A 19,871-nucleotide genomic window follows, 5' to 3' on the forward strand; every position below is an offset into this window, starting at 1 on the left:
CCGGCAGATCACCTGAGGTCAGGAGTTCGAGACCAGCCTGGCCAATATAGTGAAACCTCGTCTCTACTAAAAATATGAAAATTAGCCAGGCATGGTGCCACGCGTCTGTAGTCCCAGCTACTCAGGAGGGTGAGGCAGGAGAATCACTTGAACCCTGGAGGCAGAGGTTGCAGTGAGCTGATATCGCGCCACTGCACTCCAGCCTGGGCGACAGAGGGAGACTCCATCTCAAAAAAAAAAAAAAAAAGAAAGAAAGAAAAAGAAAGATCTGAAGAGATAACAGCATACAGTTATTCATAGAGGTACATATCATTTCTTCTTAGGATTACAAATGAAGTGTGTCTTCACTTCTTTACATTGACAATACAAAGATTCTAAGGCATATGGAACATGCTAGGACCCTCAACTCTTTGTTACGCAAGCCCTTAGTCTTGTTCCTTACAACTTTTAGAGCTCACAACACGATTTTTAGGTTTATCAAAGAATGTCATGAATGTTTCTATATTTTTTGTTGGTTTATTTCTCATTATTGAATTATATATTGCTGGAAGTTTAACAACTTCTCTTGAATTCCAACAGGAAGCATTTGCTAGGTAGGCATTTGGTACCTGATGGATAATCTTTCATGATGGATAAATCTGCCACATCAATCTCTCTTGACTTTGAAAATTACAATCTGGGGCCGGGCACGGTGGCTCACGCCTGTAATCCCAGCACTTTGGGAGGCCGAGGCAGGCGGATCACGAGGTCAGGAGATCGAGACCACCCTGGCCAACACAGTGAAACCCCGTCTCTACTAAAAATACAAAAAATTAGCCGGGCGTGGTGGCGGGCGCCTGTAGTCCCAGGTACTCGGGAGGCTGAGGCAGGAGAATGGCTTGAACCCGGGAGGCGGAGCTTGCAGTGAGCCGAGATTGTGCCACTGCACTCCAGCCTGGGCGACAGAGCGAGACTCTGTCTCAAAAAAAAAAACAAAAAAACAAAAACAAAAAAAATTACAATCTGGGTGCTTTGGGAATTTCTGCTGTCTTAATTGGCTGGCCTGGCCTGTGAACAGCCGTCTTCTCTAAATGGTATAATAACTTTGCATTTCAGCACTGTCTCATTGTGAGTCTTTTTGAAAGCTTTTAAAATGATGTTGTGTGATCCAAATTTAAATTAATAGTTAAGCAGTGTGTTCTACCACCAATGCAAATAACTCAACTGAATGACAATTGGATTCTGCTTCACTCAGTTTGCACATAAATGGTTGAGGAAAACTACATCATAGGTGACCCCCGTTGGTGGTAGCCAAATTTCATAGTCTACTCTGTGAACCATCATGATTTCAGAAGCACTAAAATATAGAAACATACGTTCTTGGCTGGGCACAGCGGCCCATGCCTGTAATTCCAACACTTGGGAGGCCGAGGTGGGCGGATCACTTGAGGCCAGGAGTTTGAGACTAGCCTGGCCAACATGGTGAAACCCCATCTCTACTAAAAATACAAAAATTACCCGGTGTGGGGGTGCATGTCTGTAATCCGAGCTACTTGGGAGGCTGAGGCATGAGAATTGCTTGAACGCCGGAGGCAGAGGTTACAGTGAGCTGAGATTGCACCACTGCACTCCAGCCTGGGAGACAGAGCCACCCTCTCTCAAAAAAAAAAAATAAATAAATAAAATAAAATAAAATAAAAAGTATGTTCTTGAATAGAAGAAATACATTGTCACTATTTCTCCTTTTGGTTTCAGTGATTTTTTTAATGTTCTGCAGCAATTTATGGATTTATTTTGCAATTAGAAATAACTCACAAAACGACTACCAGTTCTAGTGTAGGCTGTGGTAGATTGAGCCTTTCAGAGAGTGTATAAAGTGGTAGTTTCAGCTCTCCAGTGGCTGTATCCTGCCTTCTAAGCAAAGCCTGGAATTTGTGTTCTGCCTAGGGCTGATGCCCAAACCTTAGTGGACATGCCTGGTTGTCATTACTCCAGTAATAAGCAAGTTCATTACTTCATTGCTTGGAATCTTCTGCGCTCCTGGAAGTTAAAAAGCCATTTGACACCGATATTCTCATGCTAAGTAAAGGAATTTTACTAATCGCCCAGGAAAATCTTCCTTGCACTAGAAAACGTTCATCTTCCAGTTGATGTTAAATGTTCTTTCCAAAAAAAAATAACTGAGGTAAAGCATTTGTTAATTAGCCAGAACTAAGCATTCAACAACGTATACATACTTCAAAACATCCTGTATCACATGATAAATACATATAACTGTATCTGTTGGTTTAAAGAAATAAGTTTTTTAAAGAGTAAAAAATAAATTGTCTTCCTTGCTGAAGCAAAATGAAAAATTGAGTCTAAAATATTTTAAGTTCCCCCACTTCCTGCTTCTCCATTTTCAGCTTGGAGTTGGAAGGAGAGAAAAGATTAATTTTTCTAAATCATTGCTCAAAATCTTGTGATTACCAGAAAAATTCCACTTCAGCCTGTTTATTAAGCAAGACATCTAGACCCAGGCATCTGTTTGCATCTCCTTTTTAACCAAGCTAAAGGCAGGTCTCAAGGCCATGGCCAGATCTGGACCTTGGCTTAACATTATCTGTTCTAGAGGGGGAAATGCCATCATGTCTATGAAGACATAACCCAGTTTTAGAAGTTTCTAGAAGCAGTGATGTGACAGACATCCCCCTCCTTTGAGATGAGAACGTGGCTCTGTGAAAGCAGGTTTCTGTTTGACTCTTGCTGATGTGTCCGTGTCTTCCCTTGTTTTTTCTTTTTCTTTTTCTTTTTGAGATAGAGTCTCACTCTGTCGTCCAGGCTGGAGTGCAGTGGTACAATCTCGGTTCACCGCAATCTTTGCCTCCTGGGTTCAAGCGATTCTCCTGCTTCAGCCTCCCGAGCTGAAGGCAACTGCCACCACACCCAGCTGATTTTATAGGCACCTGCCACCACACCCAGCTGATTTTTATATTGTTAGTAGAGACGGAGTTTTGCCATGTTGGCCAGGCTGGTCTTGAACTCCTGACCTCATGTGATCTGCCTACCTGGGCCTCCCAAAGTGCTGAGATTATAGGCCCGAGCCACTGTGCCTGGCCTTCCCTTGCTTTTTCTTTGTGTGGATTTGAGTACATGTCAGATGTGCTGTGTGTGCCTAAGTGTATGTTCTACCTGTGTTTTTCCTTCACACAATCCCAGGCCCTGATATGTTGTCTATATGGCTTATTTTCTGGAGCAGACAGGAACAGTGTAATGAAAGAGATCAGTCTTGGGTTTAAATCCCATCCGGCCACAGATGTCCTGTGTGATCTTGAGCGTGTCATTCGAACTCCTGACCAGGAGCTCCTCATCTGAGAAAATAGTGATATTATCTACCCCTTCATGGTTTCTATGAGATTTAGACCAGATAATATATCAGCAGTACACAGGAGAAATAATATTTTTTTTCCTTTGCATAGTCTTTCCCTGCCCCTGCTTTTCATTCTGCTCTTCTCCCTTCTTCCCCTTCCCTGTTTTTTGTTCATTTGTTTTGTTTTGTTTTTTAACCCAGGTCGAGTCAATTTCAAAGGCTGGTTCTGCTTCTTTTATTCTCCAGCTTTTCGTTTTGAAAAGTTTCAAACCTTACACCAGTGCAGTGGTTCATGCCTATAATCCCAGCACTTTGGAAGGCAAAGGCCAGAGGATCGCTTGAGGCCAAGAGTTCAAGACCATCTTGGGCAAGATCCTGTCTTTATATTTTTTTTTTTTTTTGAGAGAGTCTCCCTCTGTGGCCCAGGTTAGGGTGCAATGCCACGATCGCAGCTCAGTGCAAACTCTGCCTCCCGGGTTCAAGCTACTCTCCTGCCTCAGCCTCCCGAGAAGCTGGGATTACAGATGCCTGCCACCACACTTGGCTAATTTTTGTATTTTTAGTAGAGACAGCATTTCACAATGTTGGCCAGGCTGGTCTCAAACTAAAAATTTTTTTAACTAGCTGGGCATGGTGGTGTGCACCTGTAGTCCCAGCTACTTGGGAGGCTGAAGCAGGAGGATCGCTTCAGCTCAGGAGTTCAAGGCTGCAGTGAGCTATGATTGCACCACTGCACTCCAGTCTGTGTGACAGAGCAAGACTCTGTCACTACAAAAAAAAAAAAAAAAAAAAAAAAAGAAAAGAAAGGAAAAGAGAAAGTTTTTAAAAGTTTTAAAACTTAAAGAAATCGTGTAATGGACATGCATGTACACTTCACCGAGATTCACTCATTGTTTACATTCTGCTACATTCCTGCTTTATTTTTTTTCACCATTTATCTCTTAAGAACAAAGACGTTCTGTCTCTGTTACACAACGCATGTATCACAGTACAGTAAATGTACGGTAAATGTGATCACGCTCAGTAAATGTATATGACTTAATACTATATTCTGATATATAGTCCATATTCAACTTTTCCAATTACCCAAAAATGTCCACTTTTCTGTTTTTATTTTTATTTATTTATTCTTTCTGAGATGGAGTCTTGCTCTGTCACCCAGGCTGGAGTGCAATGGCACGATCTCAGCTCACTGCAACATCTGCCTCCCAGGTTCAAGCGATTCTCCTGCCTCAGCCTCCCGAGTAGCTGGGATTACAGGCATGTGCCACCATGCCCGGCTAATTTTTGTATTTTTAGTAGAGGCGGGGTTTCACCATATTGGCCAGGCTGGTCTCGAACTCCTGACCTCAGCTGATCCACCCACCTCGGCCTCCCAAAGTTCTGGGATTACAGGTGTGAGCCACTGCACCCAGCCCTACTTTTCTTAAGAGTCCAGACCAGTTACTTTGTTCATTTTGCAGAATATTCCTCAGTTTGGATTTAGCTGATCAATTCCTCTTGATTTTGGTAGCAGTATTACAGAGGTGAGGCTGTGTCCTCAGGGGATCACATCAGTGGGGCACACGATGTCCCACGGTCCCATTATTGATAATTCTAAGTTTGATCATTTGGTTAAAGCCAAGTCCACCAGATTTTCTCAATTAAAAGTATTTCTTTGATAAGTGTTAAGCAATAGTTTTCATATAGTTTTACTTCTGAGTCTTGTTGTGCATTTTGGGGTCACATTCTCATTTTTTCACCTACCCTGGAGTTTGACTTTGCAGAGTGGAATGATACTTCAAGTGAATACCATGTTCTCCAACCATCTTTCACCTAATGGTTTATTGATTCATTGTTTATTCTTGCCACCCACCACGGTGGTTGTAGAATTGTGTCTTTTTAAAAAATTCTATCATTGTCTCTTCTACTGCTCTCCCTTAAGCTGTTAACCTACTCGGCAATACTTTTGAAGATTTTTCATGACGAGGGTAGGCACTATGCTTAGCAACAAAACACAAAGGCGAATAAGACGGCCTCAACGCCTGCCCCTGTGGAGCTTGAGTGAATATATTAGAAACACGCTATAGTATGTTTCTAGTTTTTTTGAGTCAAGGTCTCACTCTGTCACCTGAGCTTGAATGCAGTGTTAGATCACAGTTCACTGCAACCTCAAACTCCTGGTCTCAAGTGATCCTTCTGCCTCAGCCTCCCAAGTAGCTAGGTGCATGCCACCACATCCAGCTAACTTTTTAAAATTTTCTGCAGAGACTGGATCATGCTGTGTCGCCCAGGCTGGTAGTTTTTTAAATTTATTCATTTATTTAACAAATATTCACTCACAGTCTATCATGTATTTACATTATTCTATTTACTGAGAATCCAACAGTGAACAAAAACAGTCAAATCCCTGCCCTCAGGGGGCTTACACTCTAGTTGATGAGCGGGAAGAGAGTATAATTAGAGAAAGCAGAGGTAGTACAGAGAGTTGATTTTGAAACAGGTCAGGGCTCAGTAATGAGGAGACATTAAAGCAAAGACCTAAAGGCAGTGAGAGAGCCGCTGTTTGGGTGAGTGGGGAACAGGTGTTCCAGACAGAGAGAAAAGCATGAGCGAATGCACGCTCACAGGGTTCGAGTTACAGCTGGGAGGCTCGTGTGAGCAGAGCACAAACAGAGATAAAATCCAAGGGGTCAGTGAGTGGGACGGGAGGGTGGAGGCGATTCAGAAGGTAGCTGAATGTGTGAATTAGAAAGAGGCGTTTGGGGCCAGGCATGGTGTCTCATGCCTGTAATCCCAGCACTTTTGAGGTCAGGAGTTCAAGACCAGCCTAGCCAACATGGTGAAACTCCGTCACTACTAAAGATACAAAAATTAGCTGGGCATGGTGGCACATGCCTGTAATCCAGCTACTCAGGAGGCTGAGGCAGGAGAATCACTTGAACCTGGGAGGTGGAGGTTGCAGTGAGCCAAGATCACTTCACTGCACTCCAGCTTGGGCAACAGAGCGAGACTCCGTCTCAAAAAAAAAAAGGAAAAGAAAAAGGCGCTTGGGCTGGAGATGTGCTTTGGGGGTTGGCAGCATATGTATGGTATTTAAAGCCCTAAGAGCACCTAGGGAGTGAGTGTAGACCAAGGCCAAAGAGAAATGAGGTCAGGAAGGATGAGGAGGAACCCACAGAAAAAGCTGGAAGGAGAAGCTGGTAAGGTAGATAGGGATAGAGCCAGAATCTCCGGGGCCTGAATCTTACACAATTTGGAGAGGTTCCCTTTTAAAAAGAAGGGATATTTTTCTACTTGGGATGGGAGATGAAGTCTCCCTTTAAAAAATACAAAATTGTCAATGAAAAATTAAGGGCAAGAGGGAATATTTATTTAGAGCCAAAAAGGAAATCACAATGAATTGCCAATTTTTAAAAATTGACATATATAACAAACCTGCACATGTACCCCTGAACCTAAAATAATTTTTTAAATAAAATAAAGAAAAAAATTTAAAATCATGGCTGGGGTAGGAGACAGCAACAATTTAAAAAATGTGTTTGTTATTAATCACTAGAGATCACTGAACCCAGAAGGACTTAACTGTGATACTTTACTGTGAAACTTTACTGGAAAAAATAGTTTTCACTGCCTAAAATGAAACTCTTTATTTTACAGCATTATTAAAATATGCAGACATTTGAAAAAAAACAATAAAAATAAAAATTGACACATAACTATATATATCTAAAAAGCAATATTGCAATCTTTATGATGATTAAATAACTTGCTGATGTATTTTTTCCTACACTTTTGGTTGCGTATTCTTTTACCTTCTCCTCCTATAGGGAATAAATTTAAAATACAATTTTCTGTATAGATGATTTAGTGTTTCCTCCAGCATGGCTGATCAAAATTAATTTTTAGGTTTGAGAGTTGAGAAGAAGTTGACTTTCGCTTGACAGCTCTAGATGGTAATGCCTCCTCTGTAACTTCCTCTGTGGTTTCTAGCTCTGGTGGTACTTCTTGCAGGGAACAAGGCCTCAGAGAAGTGCAGCCTTTGTTCTTACTAACATGGCACCCCGTGGCATCCAATGGCCCAGGCGACAACTGGACTGCTTGGCCAGGACCATCAGTTCCCACTAGCCTCCCAAATCCTGGCCTGGGGCTGGGGGTGACATAAGGTAGCCAGGAAGCTTGGATCAAGGTGACCCTGGGCAAGGAGCAGAGCAGAGCGTTTCCTTCAGACCTTGGATTGGGACATGAGATCTAATGTCCATGAAATGCATCATGGGAGGGCTTTTGTTGGACTCCAGGTAAAGTGGAGATAGTGCTGGCAGTCGCCTGGCCCCACTCGAAGACCTAGGAACCCCTACCCAGGTGACTCCCAGCAACAGAACAGTGTTGTGTTGTGTGCTGCTGCTGGGGTGCCAGAGGAGACATGCGGCATCAGAAGCGTCCTGCATGTGAGAAGCCCTGAAATGTAAGCTTCTTTATTGGCTTCAAGGTACATTGGCCTCTGTGAGGAGGAAAACCAAGAAAGAAAACTGTCAGGGCAGCCAAGTAAAGAAAATATTTCCAGGAGGGGGTGATCAATAATATTAAAGGCTGTATAAGATGCTGACTGGGCACTAACCACTGGATTTCACAACAGAGAGATCATTGGTAATCTCTTTTTTCAAAATAACTTTAATACTGGAATGCTTCAGCTGCTTCTTTTTTTTTTTTTTTTTTTGGTAAACATGGGATTTTGCCATGTTGCCCAGGCTGGTCTCGAACTCCTGGGCTCAGGTGATCTGCATACCTCGACCTCCCAAAGTGCTGGGATTACAGGCATGAGCCACCGCACCCCACAGATTGTTGGTAATCTTGACACACAGTTTGGTGACATAGTGCAAACAAAAGTCTAGTTGAGGTAGATTCATGAGAAAATAGAGACATGTAGGGGACAGTGAATAGACCCAACTATTCACAGGACTTTTGTTTCTAAAAAGAAATGTTCATGATTTTTATTTATTAATACAACATGATAAATAGAATATTTTCTATTTGTGTCTCTTCAAAAAATTCTAAATTGCGTTGTCCCTCTGGTTTTAGGTCACAGTGGGTCCTAAATACAAAAGCAGTTCCCCATTCCTTATATAGACACTCAAAGCAGAAAAAAAAAAAAAGGAACTTAAAATAATCTAGAGACTTGGCACTCTCTTTCCAACCCATGGGCATCCAAGTGAAACTAGTCTACAACTTGTCTCCCAGAGCTGGAGGCCAGACAAACAGATGGAAGTGGGGATGTTGGGTTCATATGTGCTGACCTCTGTTGCCCTGTGTCAAGTGTTCTTGCACTTGAGTCCTGGGGAACATTTTTGGGTCTTATTCAGTTCTCTCACTTTTTTGTGACTGAAGCTTGACTTAGCAGAGTGCCCCCACCTTGTCCCACCCACTTATTTCCAAATTGCTCTGATTTTATGCAAAACATAAATTTTTCATTGACTTTATGCTTTGCATAAAATCACAGCAACTTGGAAATAAGCACATTTAAAAATCGTGTCTTTTATTTTTTGTTTTTGTTTTTTAATTTTAGAGACAGGGTCACACTTTGTCACTCAGGCTAGAGTACAGTGGTGCTGTCATAGCTCACTGTAGCCATGAGCTCTTGGGCTTAAGGGATTCTCCCGCTTCAGCCTCCTGAGTAGCTGAGACCACAGGTGCACACCACTGTGCCCGGCTAATTTTTTTGGCAGAGGGGATAGAGATGGGGTCTTGCTATGCTGCCCAGGCTGGTCTTGAACTCCTGGCCTCAAGTGATCCTCCCACCTCTGCCTCCCAAAGTGCTGGAATTTCAGGTGTGACCCACCGTACCTGGCCTAAATCATATTTTTTAAAATGTGGTAGCCCATCTCATTACGTGTTTGTGTGTGTGTGTGTGTGTCTTTACTGCAAAATTCTAAGACTTTTCAAAGCACTCTCTTAGTATTTTTTTAAATTACTGAAATAAATCATTTCATTTAATGATGATTTTTTATTTAAAATGTTATTTACAGGTAACATTTGCCATGACAATATTGCTTACGAAAGGACCCTGTTGTCTTGGTTGTTCCTTGTATGTGACCCTACATGTGTATATACACATGTCCTTATGAATTTTGTTTGTGACTCACTGCATGTTAGTCTGAATTGATCATATGACCACAGTCATTGTCCTTTTGATTCAATAACTACTTGCTAGCCTATAAAGATTTTCACCGATCTCAGGGGTACAGTGCAAAGTTGGTTAAGTTGGCCCAAGAGGTTTCTTCACCTTAGTTCTCTGTTGAGTGAATTATTTGATATAATCTGTAACTTTAGAGATGCTTCTGTTTCCTGTTTTATGCTACACAGAAGCCTCGGCTTCCCCTTTCTCCTCCCCCAAACATTGCAAGAACCTTTAACCATATGCTGTGTTATTCTGTGAACCACTTCCTCTTGACAAAACGCTTTCATTGCATTTTGAAAAAATACAACCCTGAAGGAATCAGGTAAAATTCAATATTCTAAGTTATTTTCAATCACACTGTACACAGGTGACTTCACAGTTTCCACCAGCATTTGCGAGCATCTGAATTCTGCAGTGCGTATTTCATCCTAAGTGCAATCCCATTCATAAGCTTTTTAAAATTTTTTTCTCCTCTTTTGTATCTGTAGTTGTAATATGTCTACTGATTTATTTCCTAGAAAAAAAATGTTGCCAGATGGTTTCTAATTAAAAAATAATAAAAATATCAAAGTAAATTGATACTTGGAGAGCCTCAGATTTTTGAAACTTATTTCTCATCAATTCCAGTTCTATTTTAGTTTTGGCCATCTAGTAATAAACTCAAAACACTCTAGAGTAAAAAAACAACAGTCCCTGTAACTCCAGCACTTTGGGAGGCTGAGGAGGGCTGATTGTTTGAGACCAGGCTGGCCAACATGGTGAAACCCTTTCTCAAGTGAAAAAAAAAAAAAATTAGCTGGTCGTAGTGGCGGGTGCCTGTAATCCCAGCTACTCGGGAGGCTGAGGCAGGAGAAACTCTTGAACTGGGAGGCGGAGGTTGCAGTGAGCCGAGATCACACCATTGCACTCCAGCCTGGGCAACAAGAGCAAAACTCCATCTCAAAAAAAAAAAAAAGAAAAGAAAAGAAAAAAAAAGCAGTCAATACTGGGATACAAACATTTTTCTTTAACTGTCTTTAACATAGAAAGATGTACAGTATGCAAATAAATTCATTGAAGAGAAGAAATACAGCTGAGGAAAACCCACATAGAAAAATCTTCCGGAAATTTGTTTAAGCCTCCAGCCATGTCTGGGATCAATAAATATTTGGTGACTAACTTACGTTGTGTAAACTCGATCGAGTTACTTATCTCTGGATGCCTCAGTTTTCTCATCTAAGACGAACATAAAAGTGTTTTCATTTCACCTAAGGTGTGAGGATGGATTTAATCAGTCAATGCACATAACGCACCAGGACAATCCCTGGCACGGAGTGAGAATAACTAATAGTTATTCGCTATTATTTTTATTATTATCAGGCAGGTAGAGAGCAAGGGGAGATTTCCCTCTCTCTCAACCCCAGCCATGCACAGAAGCAATTGAGTGAGGAGTTTTCTTCTTGGTAGACAGGTAGCAACTTCTCTGGTTAATACTGAAGGCTAATTCTAACCTTCCTGAACTTCATTGACTGTGACTCATTTTAATAATCGGAAAGTCATTTTTATACCTCCTCTGTTGTTTCTTTATTTATTATTATTTATTTTGAGCCAGGGTCTTGCTCTGTTGCTCAGGCTGGAGTGCAATAGTGCAATCATGAGTCACTGCAGCCTTGAACTCCTGGGCTCAAAGAATCTTCCTGCCTCTGCCTCCTGAATAGCAGGGACTACAGGCACATGCCACTATGACTGGCTAATTTTTTTATTTTTTGTAGAGACAGGGTCTTGCTCACAAATATTCTGTTTTGTCTTTTCTTTTCATTCTCAGTGCTCTGAAATTTTCATTCTGTTATTGGTATTAGTATCTTAATCCAAGTAAAGACTAAGCATAACTAAAAGTACAACTGAAAAGGTGAAATTTGCAACCATTCAAATTGGCTTAGACAACCCGTGAGTTTGTAATATCTCAATACGGTGCTATAAGAAAGCAGGGTTTTGACAGATAAGCTCCTTATAAAAATGTAAATAATATGAGTTTCTTCATCGTATTGACACTTGCTGCCACCGAAAACATCAACTCTGTAAACCCAAAACTTGATAATCACAAGAAGAGAAAAACCTTAACAACTTTTTTATTTCATGCAGAAGTTGTTAGGACCACTTGTTTGTTTTGTTTTGTTTTCTTTTGAGTTAGAGTCTTGCTCTGTCACCCAGGCTGGAGTGCAGCACAACCTCAGCTCACTGCAAGCTCCGCCTCCCGGGTTCAAGCAATTCTTGTGCCTCAGACTCCCAAGTAGCTGGGATTATAGATGCGCACCACCATGCCCAGCTTATTTTTTGGTATTTTTAGTAGAAACAGGGTTTCACCATGCTGGCCAGGCTGGTCTCAAACTCCCGACCTCAAGTGATCCACCTGCCTCGGCCTCACAAAGTGCTGGCATTACAGGTGTGAGACACTGCACCAGGCCTTTTTTCAACTTATATGGAAAATAGTGTATCCTTTTATTTGTTTTCTGTTTTATTAAAAAATTCCTGTTATAAACAATTGTATTATTACATATTTCACTTAATATATAAAATAGTATACTTTTATGACTTAATCTTTTAGTTTTAAGTGCATCAAATAATCCCTTAATTTAATACCATTATGCTCAAAATTCAGTTTCTAGCACGAAATTGTAACATATTATTGTTATAACAAAGGGGTACACATGAAATTATATGATGTGAATTAAGAAATAATTAAGATAGAAAACATAACGTGTTTTTATTTACTAAATAATGATTAACCTATTACTTGAAATGTTAACTGGCTTTCGATTGAATTAGAAAAGAAGAAAAGTCATTAATACTGTCACTCAAGTTGCCTCAAGTTGCATGTAGTTATCAGAATTTTTCTCAAAGCAACTAAAATTTTTGGTTTGAAAACTGATTCAGGCCTAAATAGATGTGAACCCCAGTGAAACTTTTGTTTACCAACAAAACACATCTGTGTAAGTATCAGTATTTACTCACCTGGAAATAGCATTGGAAAAAGAGAAACAGTGTTATAGTGAATGAGGTTCCACAAACCTGTACCTATAGCAGCAGCTTAGAAACAGGCTGTTTAATTGCTCTGATAGTTCTCAGAAACATGTTATTTGGCAACCTCTAAGGACTGCCCGGCCCTGGAATGTGACATTTTTGAGTGTGTCACACCAGGAGCCATGTAGAACGTATAGCCAGTCAAGTGAGAGAGAACTTTCTATGAGGCTTGAGATCTGGACTCTAGCCCAGTTCTTCTCATTAGTCTGGGAAGTTATTTAATCTCTCTGGGTTTCCAGCGAAGCATTTCTGAACACAAACATCAACAAGATCTGATTCTTTCTTAATAACAACTCCCAGTTTTCTAAGACATTCTAACACGATAACAAAAAGAATGTGATTCAATGTGGCAAATGCTGATTGCAAATTCATGCCAAGTATTGTCGGCTATTTTGTTTAGATGTCGCAACAAGCCTATGAATTAGGCATTATTGTTTTCCTTATTTTATAGACAAGGAAACTGAAGTCCAGGGAGATTAAATACCATGTCAAGTTGGTTGCTAAGGCCAGGATTTACTGACATGTTTACCAAGTGCAATAGACAGCAAATCTCTGCTGGGAATGAAGACACCATTGAAGTGTTAGCCTGACAGCCGGATTTTGAATGATCAGTAGGATTTTATAAAGGAGATATGCACAGAGGAGGATATTATTTAAAGGGAATAGCATATACAAAGACAAAAAGAGTTCTAAAAAGCCTGTTCAGAAAACATCAATGGTCCTGAGGCCAGGCCTGGTGGCTCAAGCCTGTAATCCAGCATTTTGGGAGGCGGAGGTGCGAGGATCACTTGAGCCCAGGAGTCTGAGACCTGCCTGGGCAACCTAGCGAGACCCTGTCTCTGCTAAAAATAAAATAAAATAATGTAAAAAAAGCATAAATAAATAAAAAAATAAAAGGCCCCGAATGGGGCAAATTAGGAAGGACTTTGAAAGACATGCTGAGTGCCTGAACATTCTCCACTTCATCATAATCAGCCAGGGAAGGCTTTTAAACAGGAGAGTGACATGTTCACATTTGTATTTGCAATTTGCAGCAGTGGTGGTGGTGAATATTGTTGGGGAGTCCGGAAGGCTGGAGGCCAGGTGAGCTGGTGAGGTGTCAACTGTGGCTTGACAGAGAGAATGAAGGCAAGGAGAATCCTTCTACAGAAAAGAGCCAACAGATTCCCCGACCGACTAGATGGAAAAATGGGAGGAGTAAGGGACTATGCCAAGGGTTCTAAGTCAGACTGATATGTGACTAATGGCCTTTTATCAAGTTAAGGCGCATGGGAAGAGAATGCATGAGGGGTAGTAGTGAGTCGGAGCTGCTTAGAGGGAAATGCCTGGGGGATGTTGAGCTGGCTGTTTTTAGGCAAGCTACTCTTACCCATGCAATAAAGGCCGCCCTCATCCAGGTCCAAAATTCCAGATTCCATGGCTGGAATTGCTGATCTTCACAGCATCCCAAACTGCATGCAAACTGAGTTAAATGTGTGAGATTAACTCTGCCGCCAATACAAACATATGTCCCGTAAACCATATGCATCACAGTACCTAGGATAAATGTTTAAAAGACATATTTTTGAAATGTATCCAGGTGGAAAAGAGAAACAATTTAAGGATAAAAAAACTGAAGCCTAGAAGTATTAAGCATCAGGGAAAATTTCCTTGTCGTTCAAGGAATCTAAGGGAAAGTGTTAGCCTGGACAAGCGGCTGCAACCACCTCACCCCTCATTTATCCAATAATAACAATAATGATCACAGAATCTAGCTGATTTTGTAGTATTTCCATTTCTTTTTCATCAACAACTTGTGGTTCTTCCCAAGACATAAAATGAACTTATAAGTGACATACTCACAAAAAGATTCTAACTCCACCCAGTCACGATGTGAGCATGGCTTGTTTGCAATGCATTGCTTCACTATAACTCCACCCCAGCTCTTTCTGGCTGCTAACCCAAATAACACTTTTAGCTGTCAGGGCTGGGTGTTTCTCTCTCTCTCTCTCTCTCTCTTTTAATCTTTATTTTGACCTTCAGAAAATACCACATGTACATATAGGCACAGCCCTATTTTCTTACGCTTGTGTGTGTGTACACTGTTTACATGTGTATAACTCTTGTCTGTCCATTCCAAAAATAAGGTTTTCTTGCAGGGAGGTCAATTATGTAATATGACTGCATTTACAGATTAATAATTTTTGTTAACAAACCACCCTTAAGTCAAATGTCTTTTTATTTTCACCATGGGTGCAACTATGATCCATTCACTAGCAAGTTTACTTATGACTGTAGGTTTCAGCACAATTTTGATGTTGGCTCCACTTAATAAGTCACTAACAGACTCTGGGGGAAAGGAATGAAAGGGCAGGGGAAAGGGCAGGGGGAAAGATTTCCACCAGATGAATGCAGGGAGAGGTCACGAGAACGCGCTGTTGTGTTGAGTTATTTCCATCTTAGGTGGATGATTCACTGTGGCACGTCATTAACCTGTTATATAGCAGTGGTGTGCACAGCCTGAGAAATGAAAGCCTTTGGGTTCAGTGGGTTTTTCTGACTCACTGATGTCACATTTCAAGACTTTATTTTAGTGCTTTTCCAAATTTAAGGGTTCAGGAGAATGAATCAATGGCAAGATTCTTGTTACTCAAATCATCTTTGGTTCCTATAAGCTTATTGTAATGCTAGTTGGCAGTTTTGAGGTCAGCAAACAAATCCATATTTATTCTTATAAAATGGATTACTCTCATAAAAAAACCTGAAATGTGTTAACACCAATAATTACTCTTAACTTTTTCTGTTAATAATAATTCATCTGAAGGATTCCTTTATTTTCTCACATTATTGTACTCAGATAGAAAGAAATTCACATGAGCAGTTCTGGAATTTTATTGTTTATTCCATTAATTTCCCCTTATTAAAATAATAACTTAAAAACCCATGACAAGATTTTTAATACCATATTAGTTGTTTTGGGAGACAGTTTATGAAACCATGGAGATAATGTCTACTTAAATACTTTCTGCCGTTTTGCAGGAATTTTTTTTTTTTTTTTTTTTTTTTGGAGAGAGTCTCGCTGTGTCACCCAGGCTGGACTTTGGTGGCACCATCATAGCTCACTGCAGCCTCGACCTCCTGGGCTCAAGCCATCATCCCGTCTCAGCCTCCCGAGTAGCTGGGACTACAGGCACGTGCCCCCACACCTGGCTAATTCTTTAATTTTTTGTGCAGAAATCTCTCTGTGTTGCTCAGGCTGGTTTCAAACTCCTAGCCTCAAGCAATCCCCTCCCCTCGGCCTCCCAAAGTGCTGGGATAACAGGTGTGAGTCACCATGCCCAGCCCTGTAGGACATTTAAAGCAAGGAGGATATGATTCAGATACTTTGTAAGCAACTGTGTGGAGATAAAACCCCATGGAAATGATTCCTCATGCTGACTTCCCTCCTGAACCAGGGGCGGGGCCCACCTGCAGCCATCTTCCTCTCTTCCAGCTGCCATAAACACTTTTTTAATCCCAACAATACACACAAAATAGGACAAGTATCTTCCATCATCCTTCACTGATGCTGTGTTTGATTCCTCTCTGACTTTCCCTGCACACATAGACCTAGACCTTCGGTGTCTTTCTCACCTGTTGCTTCTATACCTGGGTGCTCACCTGCCTGCTTTGCGTAGTCTGACCCTCAGCATTCACTGAGTGGCTTCCTTGGATTCAAACACACACCTTCTTGTCCCATGTGTATGTACACCTGATTCTTTGGGATGTGTCTGCCACTAAGAAATGTGCTAGTTCGATGGAATCTAGACCTCTGTTAACTAAAGACCCCTTCTTGTCCCCTCCCAACACCTCCTGGCCAACACAGTTTTACAACTTCCCGTGCTCCTGCAAGACACCTCCTATGCTGGATGCCAGATAGGGCACTAGAGAAAATTAATACATCACATAGCAATTCAAGCATCTGTCCTCCAAAATAAAACATGCAAAACTTAAACCTTGAAATGATGGTGGAATATGCTCAGTGATCTGTAGCTCAGGGTAGCTTTTGTGTTTCTCAAGAGGGAGAGACTAGAAGGAGGGCAAAAGAAAAGTCACTGCAGGGAGCAGAACATTCAGATGGAAAATGTTCTCAGTCCTGTTCGGCGAGGGTGATAAGGTTATGTAGGAGAAGAAAATAATTTTTTTCTTCTTAAAATAGGGAGAAGGGGAAATATATGATGGAAAAATTAAGCAAGAAGATTTCATTATGTCAGATTTCCTAAATGATAAACCCAAGATAATTGTTGAAGATAATTTGGGAAGATTAAGTGCTAGCTTTGCAGGGTGGATATTTGGAGGATATGCACTGATTCACCCAAAATGATTTTACAGCCTCATCTGTTCTGATTGCTCAGCGTCAATGCTATCCTGGGTGCCAAATGTTGCTAATATCAACTCTGGCTTATAGAATAGCTCTTGCAACAGAGTTAGTGCCAGATAAGTATTACTGTTATCATCATCATCATTTACATCACTTCACTTTTAAGAATTGTGATATTTTAAAAATCATTTGGCTGGGCATGGTGGCTCACGCCTGTAATACCAACACTTTGGGAGGCCCAGGTGGGTGGATCACTTGAAGTCAGGAGTTCAAGAACAGCCTGGCCAACATCATGAAGCCCCATCTCTACTAAAAATACAAAAATTAGCCAGGCATGGTGGCAGGCGCCCATAATACCAGCCACTCAGGAGGCTGAGGCAGGAGAATTGCTTGAACCCAGGAGGCAGAGTTTGCAGTGAGCTGAGATCAGGCCATTGCACTCCAGCCTGGGAGACAGAGTGAGACTCCGTCTCAAAAGAATAAGAAGAGGAAGAAGAAGAAGATCACTGGAGTCATTTTTAAGAAAGCAAAGTTAGTGTGACAAAGTTTGTTTCATAGACATTTAATAAAGAGACTAAGACACCCTGATTAGCTAAAGCTATTAAAAATAAAAATATGTGACTGCTAAAGTATTAAAGTCACTTAAAGGGTGAACTACAAGTTTTCAAGATAATTTATTCAAGGAAAGATAGATTTGCCTCAACTTGGCCTATTTCAGCCAGTAGTTTATTTTAAATACACACACATGAAGAGATAATAGTATTATGGTTATGATTTAGAAAGTATCTTTATGGGCCAGGCGTGGTGGCTCACACCTGTAATCCCAGCATTTTGGGAGGCCGAGGTGGGCGGATCACCTGAAGTCAGGAGTTTCAGACCACCCTGGCCAACATGGCGAAACCCCATCTCTACTAAAAATATAAAAATTATCCAGGTGTGGTGGGGCATGCCTGTAATTCCAGCTACTCAGGAGGCTGAGGCACGAGAGTTGCTTTAACCCGGGAGGCGGAAGTTGCAGTGATGTGAGATCGCACCACTGCACTCCAGCCTGGGTGACAAGAGCAAAACTCCATCTCAAAAAATAAAGAAAAGAAAAAAAGAAATAAAGTATCTTTATCTTTTAGCACTGCATTCTGAAATATTTATGGAAAAATAATATTTGCTTTAAAATATCTATTGTAGGAAGATATAAATGGGAAAAGATCAGTCCAGTTGAAAATTATTAAAGCTGGACAATGCGTACATGAAAATCATTATTCTCTCTGCTTTTGTATATATTTTTAATTTCCATATAAAAAGAGTGAGATACAAATGCATGCATGTACAAATTCAAGTAAATATTGTGATTTGGCTTAAATAATACATACTGATTCCCTAACACCCACTAGACTTCTTAGTATAAGCTATAATTGGCATTAATCTTACAGTGTTTTAGAGCATTTTAAAATATCCTTAGAGGCTGAGCAAGGTGGCTCAATCTTGTAATCCCAGCACTTTGGGAAGTCGAGGTGAGTGAATCACCTGAGGTCAGGAGTTTGAGACCAGCCTGGCCAACATGATGAAACCTCGTCTCTACTAAAAATACAAAAATTAGCCGGGTGTGGTGAGGGGTGCCTGTCATCCCAGCTACTCCGGAGGCTGAGGAAGGAGAATTGCTTTAACCTGAGAGACGGAGGCTGCAGTGAGCTGAGATCGTGCCACTGCACTCCAGCCTGGGGGACAGAGCAACACTCCATCTAAAAAAAGAAAAAAAGAAGAAAAGAAAAGAAAGAGAGAAATGCCCTTAGAAATGGTCTGCAGCAAATTCCTCATGTTACAGATGAAACAATTGATTACCTTTGCCAAACTACATAATGCTTGTTAAGTGGCCAAAGGCCTAGTAATGTCTCCTAACTTCCCAATTTAGCCTTGCCAAAAATGTCAGGAAACAGAGCAGCCAGTTGCAACTCACAGTGCATCCCACCCTATTTTGTTGCAAACTTTTCCTCTTCTTGGGCAATTACTTCACTTGGTTTCGGCAAAGAAAGGTTAAAATGTAAAAAAATGTTTTCTTTCTATCTCTTTTTGCTTGACAGGGAGGCCATTTAAGTTCTAAAGGTTTGTCCACCAGTACTTCTAAATAAATGTACTAAAAACTATTATTTCAGAAATATCTTTTGAAAGCAGGGAATTATTGGGTAAATATGCTTAATCACTCCTCACATCATTTTTGTGTAAGGTTTATTTTTTTTTTTTGAGATGGAGTCTCACTCTGTCACCCAGGCTGGAATGCAGTGGCGCAATCTCGGCTCACTGCAACCTTCGCCTCCTGGGTTCAAGCAATTCTCCTGCCTCAGCCTCCCGAGTAGCTGGGACTACAGGCACGTGCCACCACACCCAGGTAATTTTTGTATTTTTAGTAGAGACCATATTGGCCAGGCTGGTCTTAAACTCCTGACCTCAGGTGATCCACCTGTCTCAGCCTCCCCTAGTGCTGGGATTACAGGCGTGATCCAGCCTGTTTCTTTGGCCCCAAGAAGACTAGTTCAGCCTGGAAAAATTCAACTGTGGCTCTGAGGCATTTCCCAAGGTTTGGCACAATCTTGGATCAAGCAGATTTTGGACAGAAGCCAGGCATGAAATTTCAGGCTAACATGAGCCTTCCTCTCAATATGGTCCTCTCCCAACTTAGCTGCCCATGGATGGGGCTCCTGGGGGAAAGGGAGGGATGCAAAGAGTATCCTAGGATCAGGCTTTTATGAGACTGCTAATATGTCAATTTCTTCCTTTTTCAGATGGGTGAGTCAAGTGAAGACATAGACCAAATGTTCAGCACTTTGCTGGGAGAGATGGATCTTCTGACTCAGGTAAACTTCCCTTTTTAACTGGCAAATTAGAAAACAAACATACAGTTGCAGAATTTCATTATAATATGACAAGGGAGCTGTCTTTTATAAAACCCTGATACTGGGGGAACCAGCCCACGATATTTCAATGTAGGTTCTTTTCTA

The 19,871-nt window shown here is 41.1% G+C and overlaps 1 protein-coding gene across 3 annotated transcripts in view; it reads left to right on the top strand.

Annotated features, from left to right (window-relative positions):
- Positions 1 to 19,871, top strand: part of APBB1IP (amyloid beta precursor protein binding family B member 1 interacting protein) — a 128,538-nt gene that overhangs the window by 34,912 nt on the left and 73,755 nt on the right. For 2 of the 3 annotated variants that reach the window (XM_055274928.2, XM_063637293.1), the window contains one exon: positions 19,656 to 19,727. In XM_055274928.2, the coding sequence (XP_055130903.1) occupies positions 19,656 to 19,727 (72 nt within the window). Of the gene's footprint in view, positions 1 to 7,339; positions 7,773 to 19,655; positions 19,728 to 19,871 lie in introns of those variants that run through there. The other variant, XM_063637292.1, reaches the window with a different exon arrangement.

This window comes from Symphalangus syndactylus, chromosome 4, assembly GCF_028878055.3.
Source record: "Symphalangus syndactylus isolate Jambi chromosome 4, NHGRI_mSymSyn1-v2.1_pri, whole genome shotgun sequence".
Lineage (NCBI taxonomy): Eukaryota > Metazoa > Chordata > Mammalia > Primates > Hylobatidae > Symphalangus > Symphalangus syndactylus.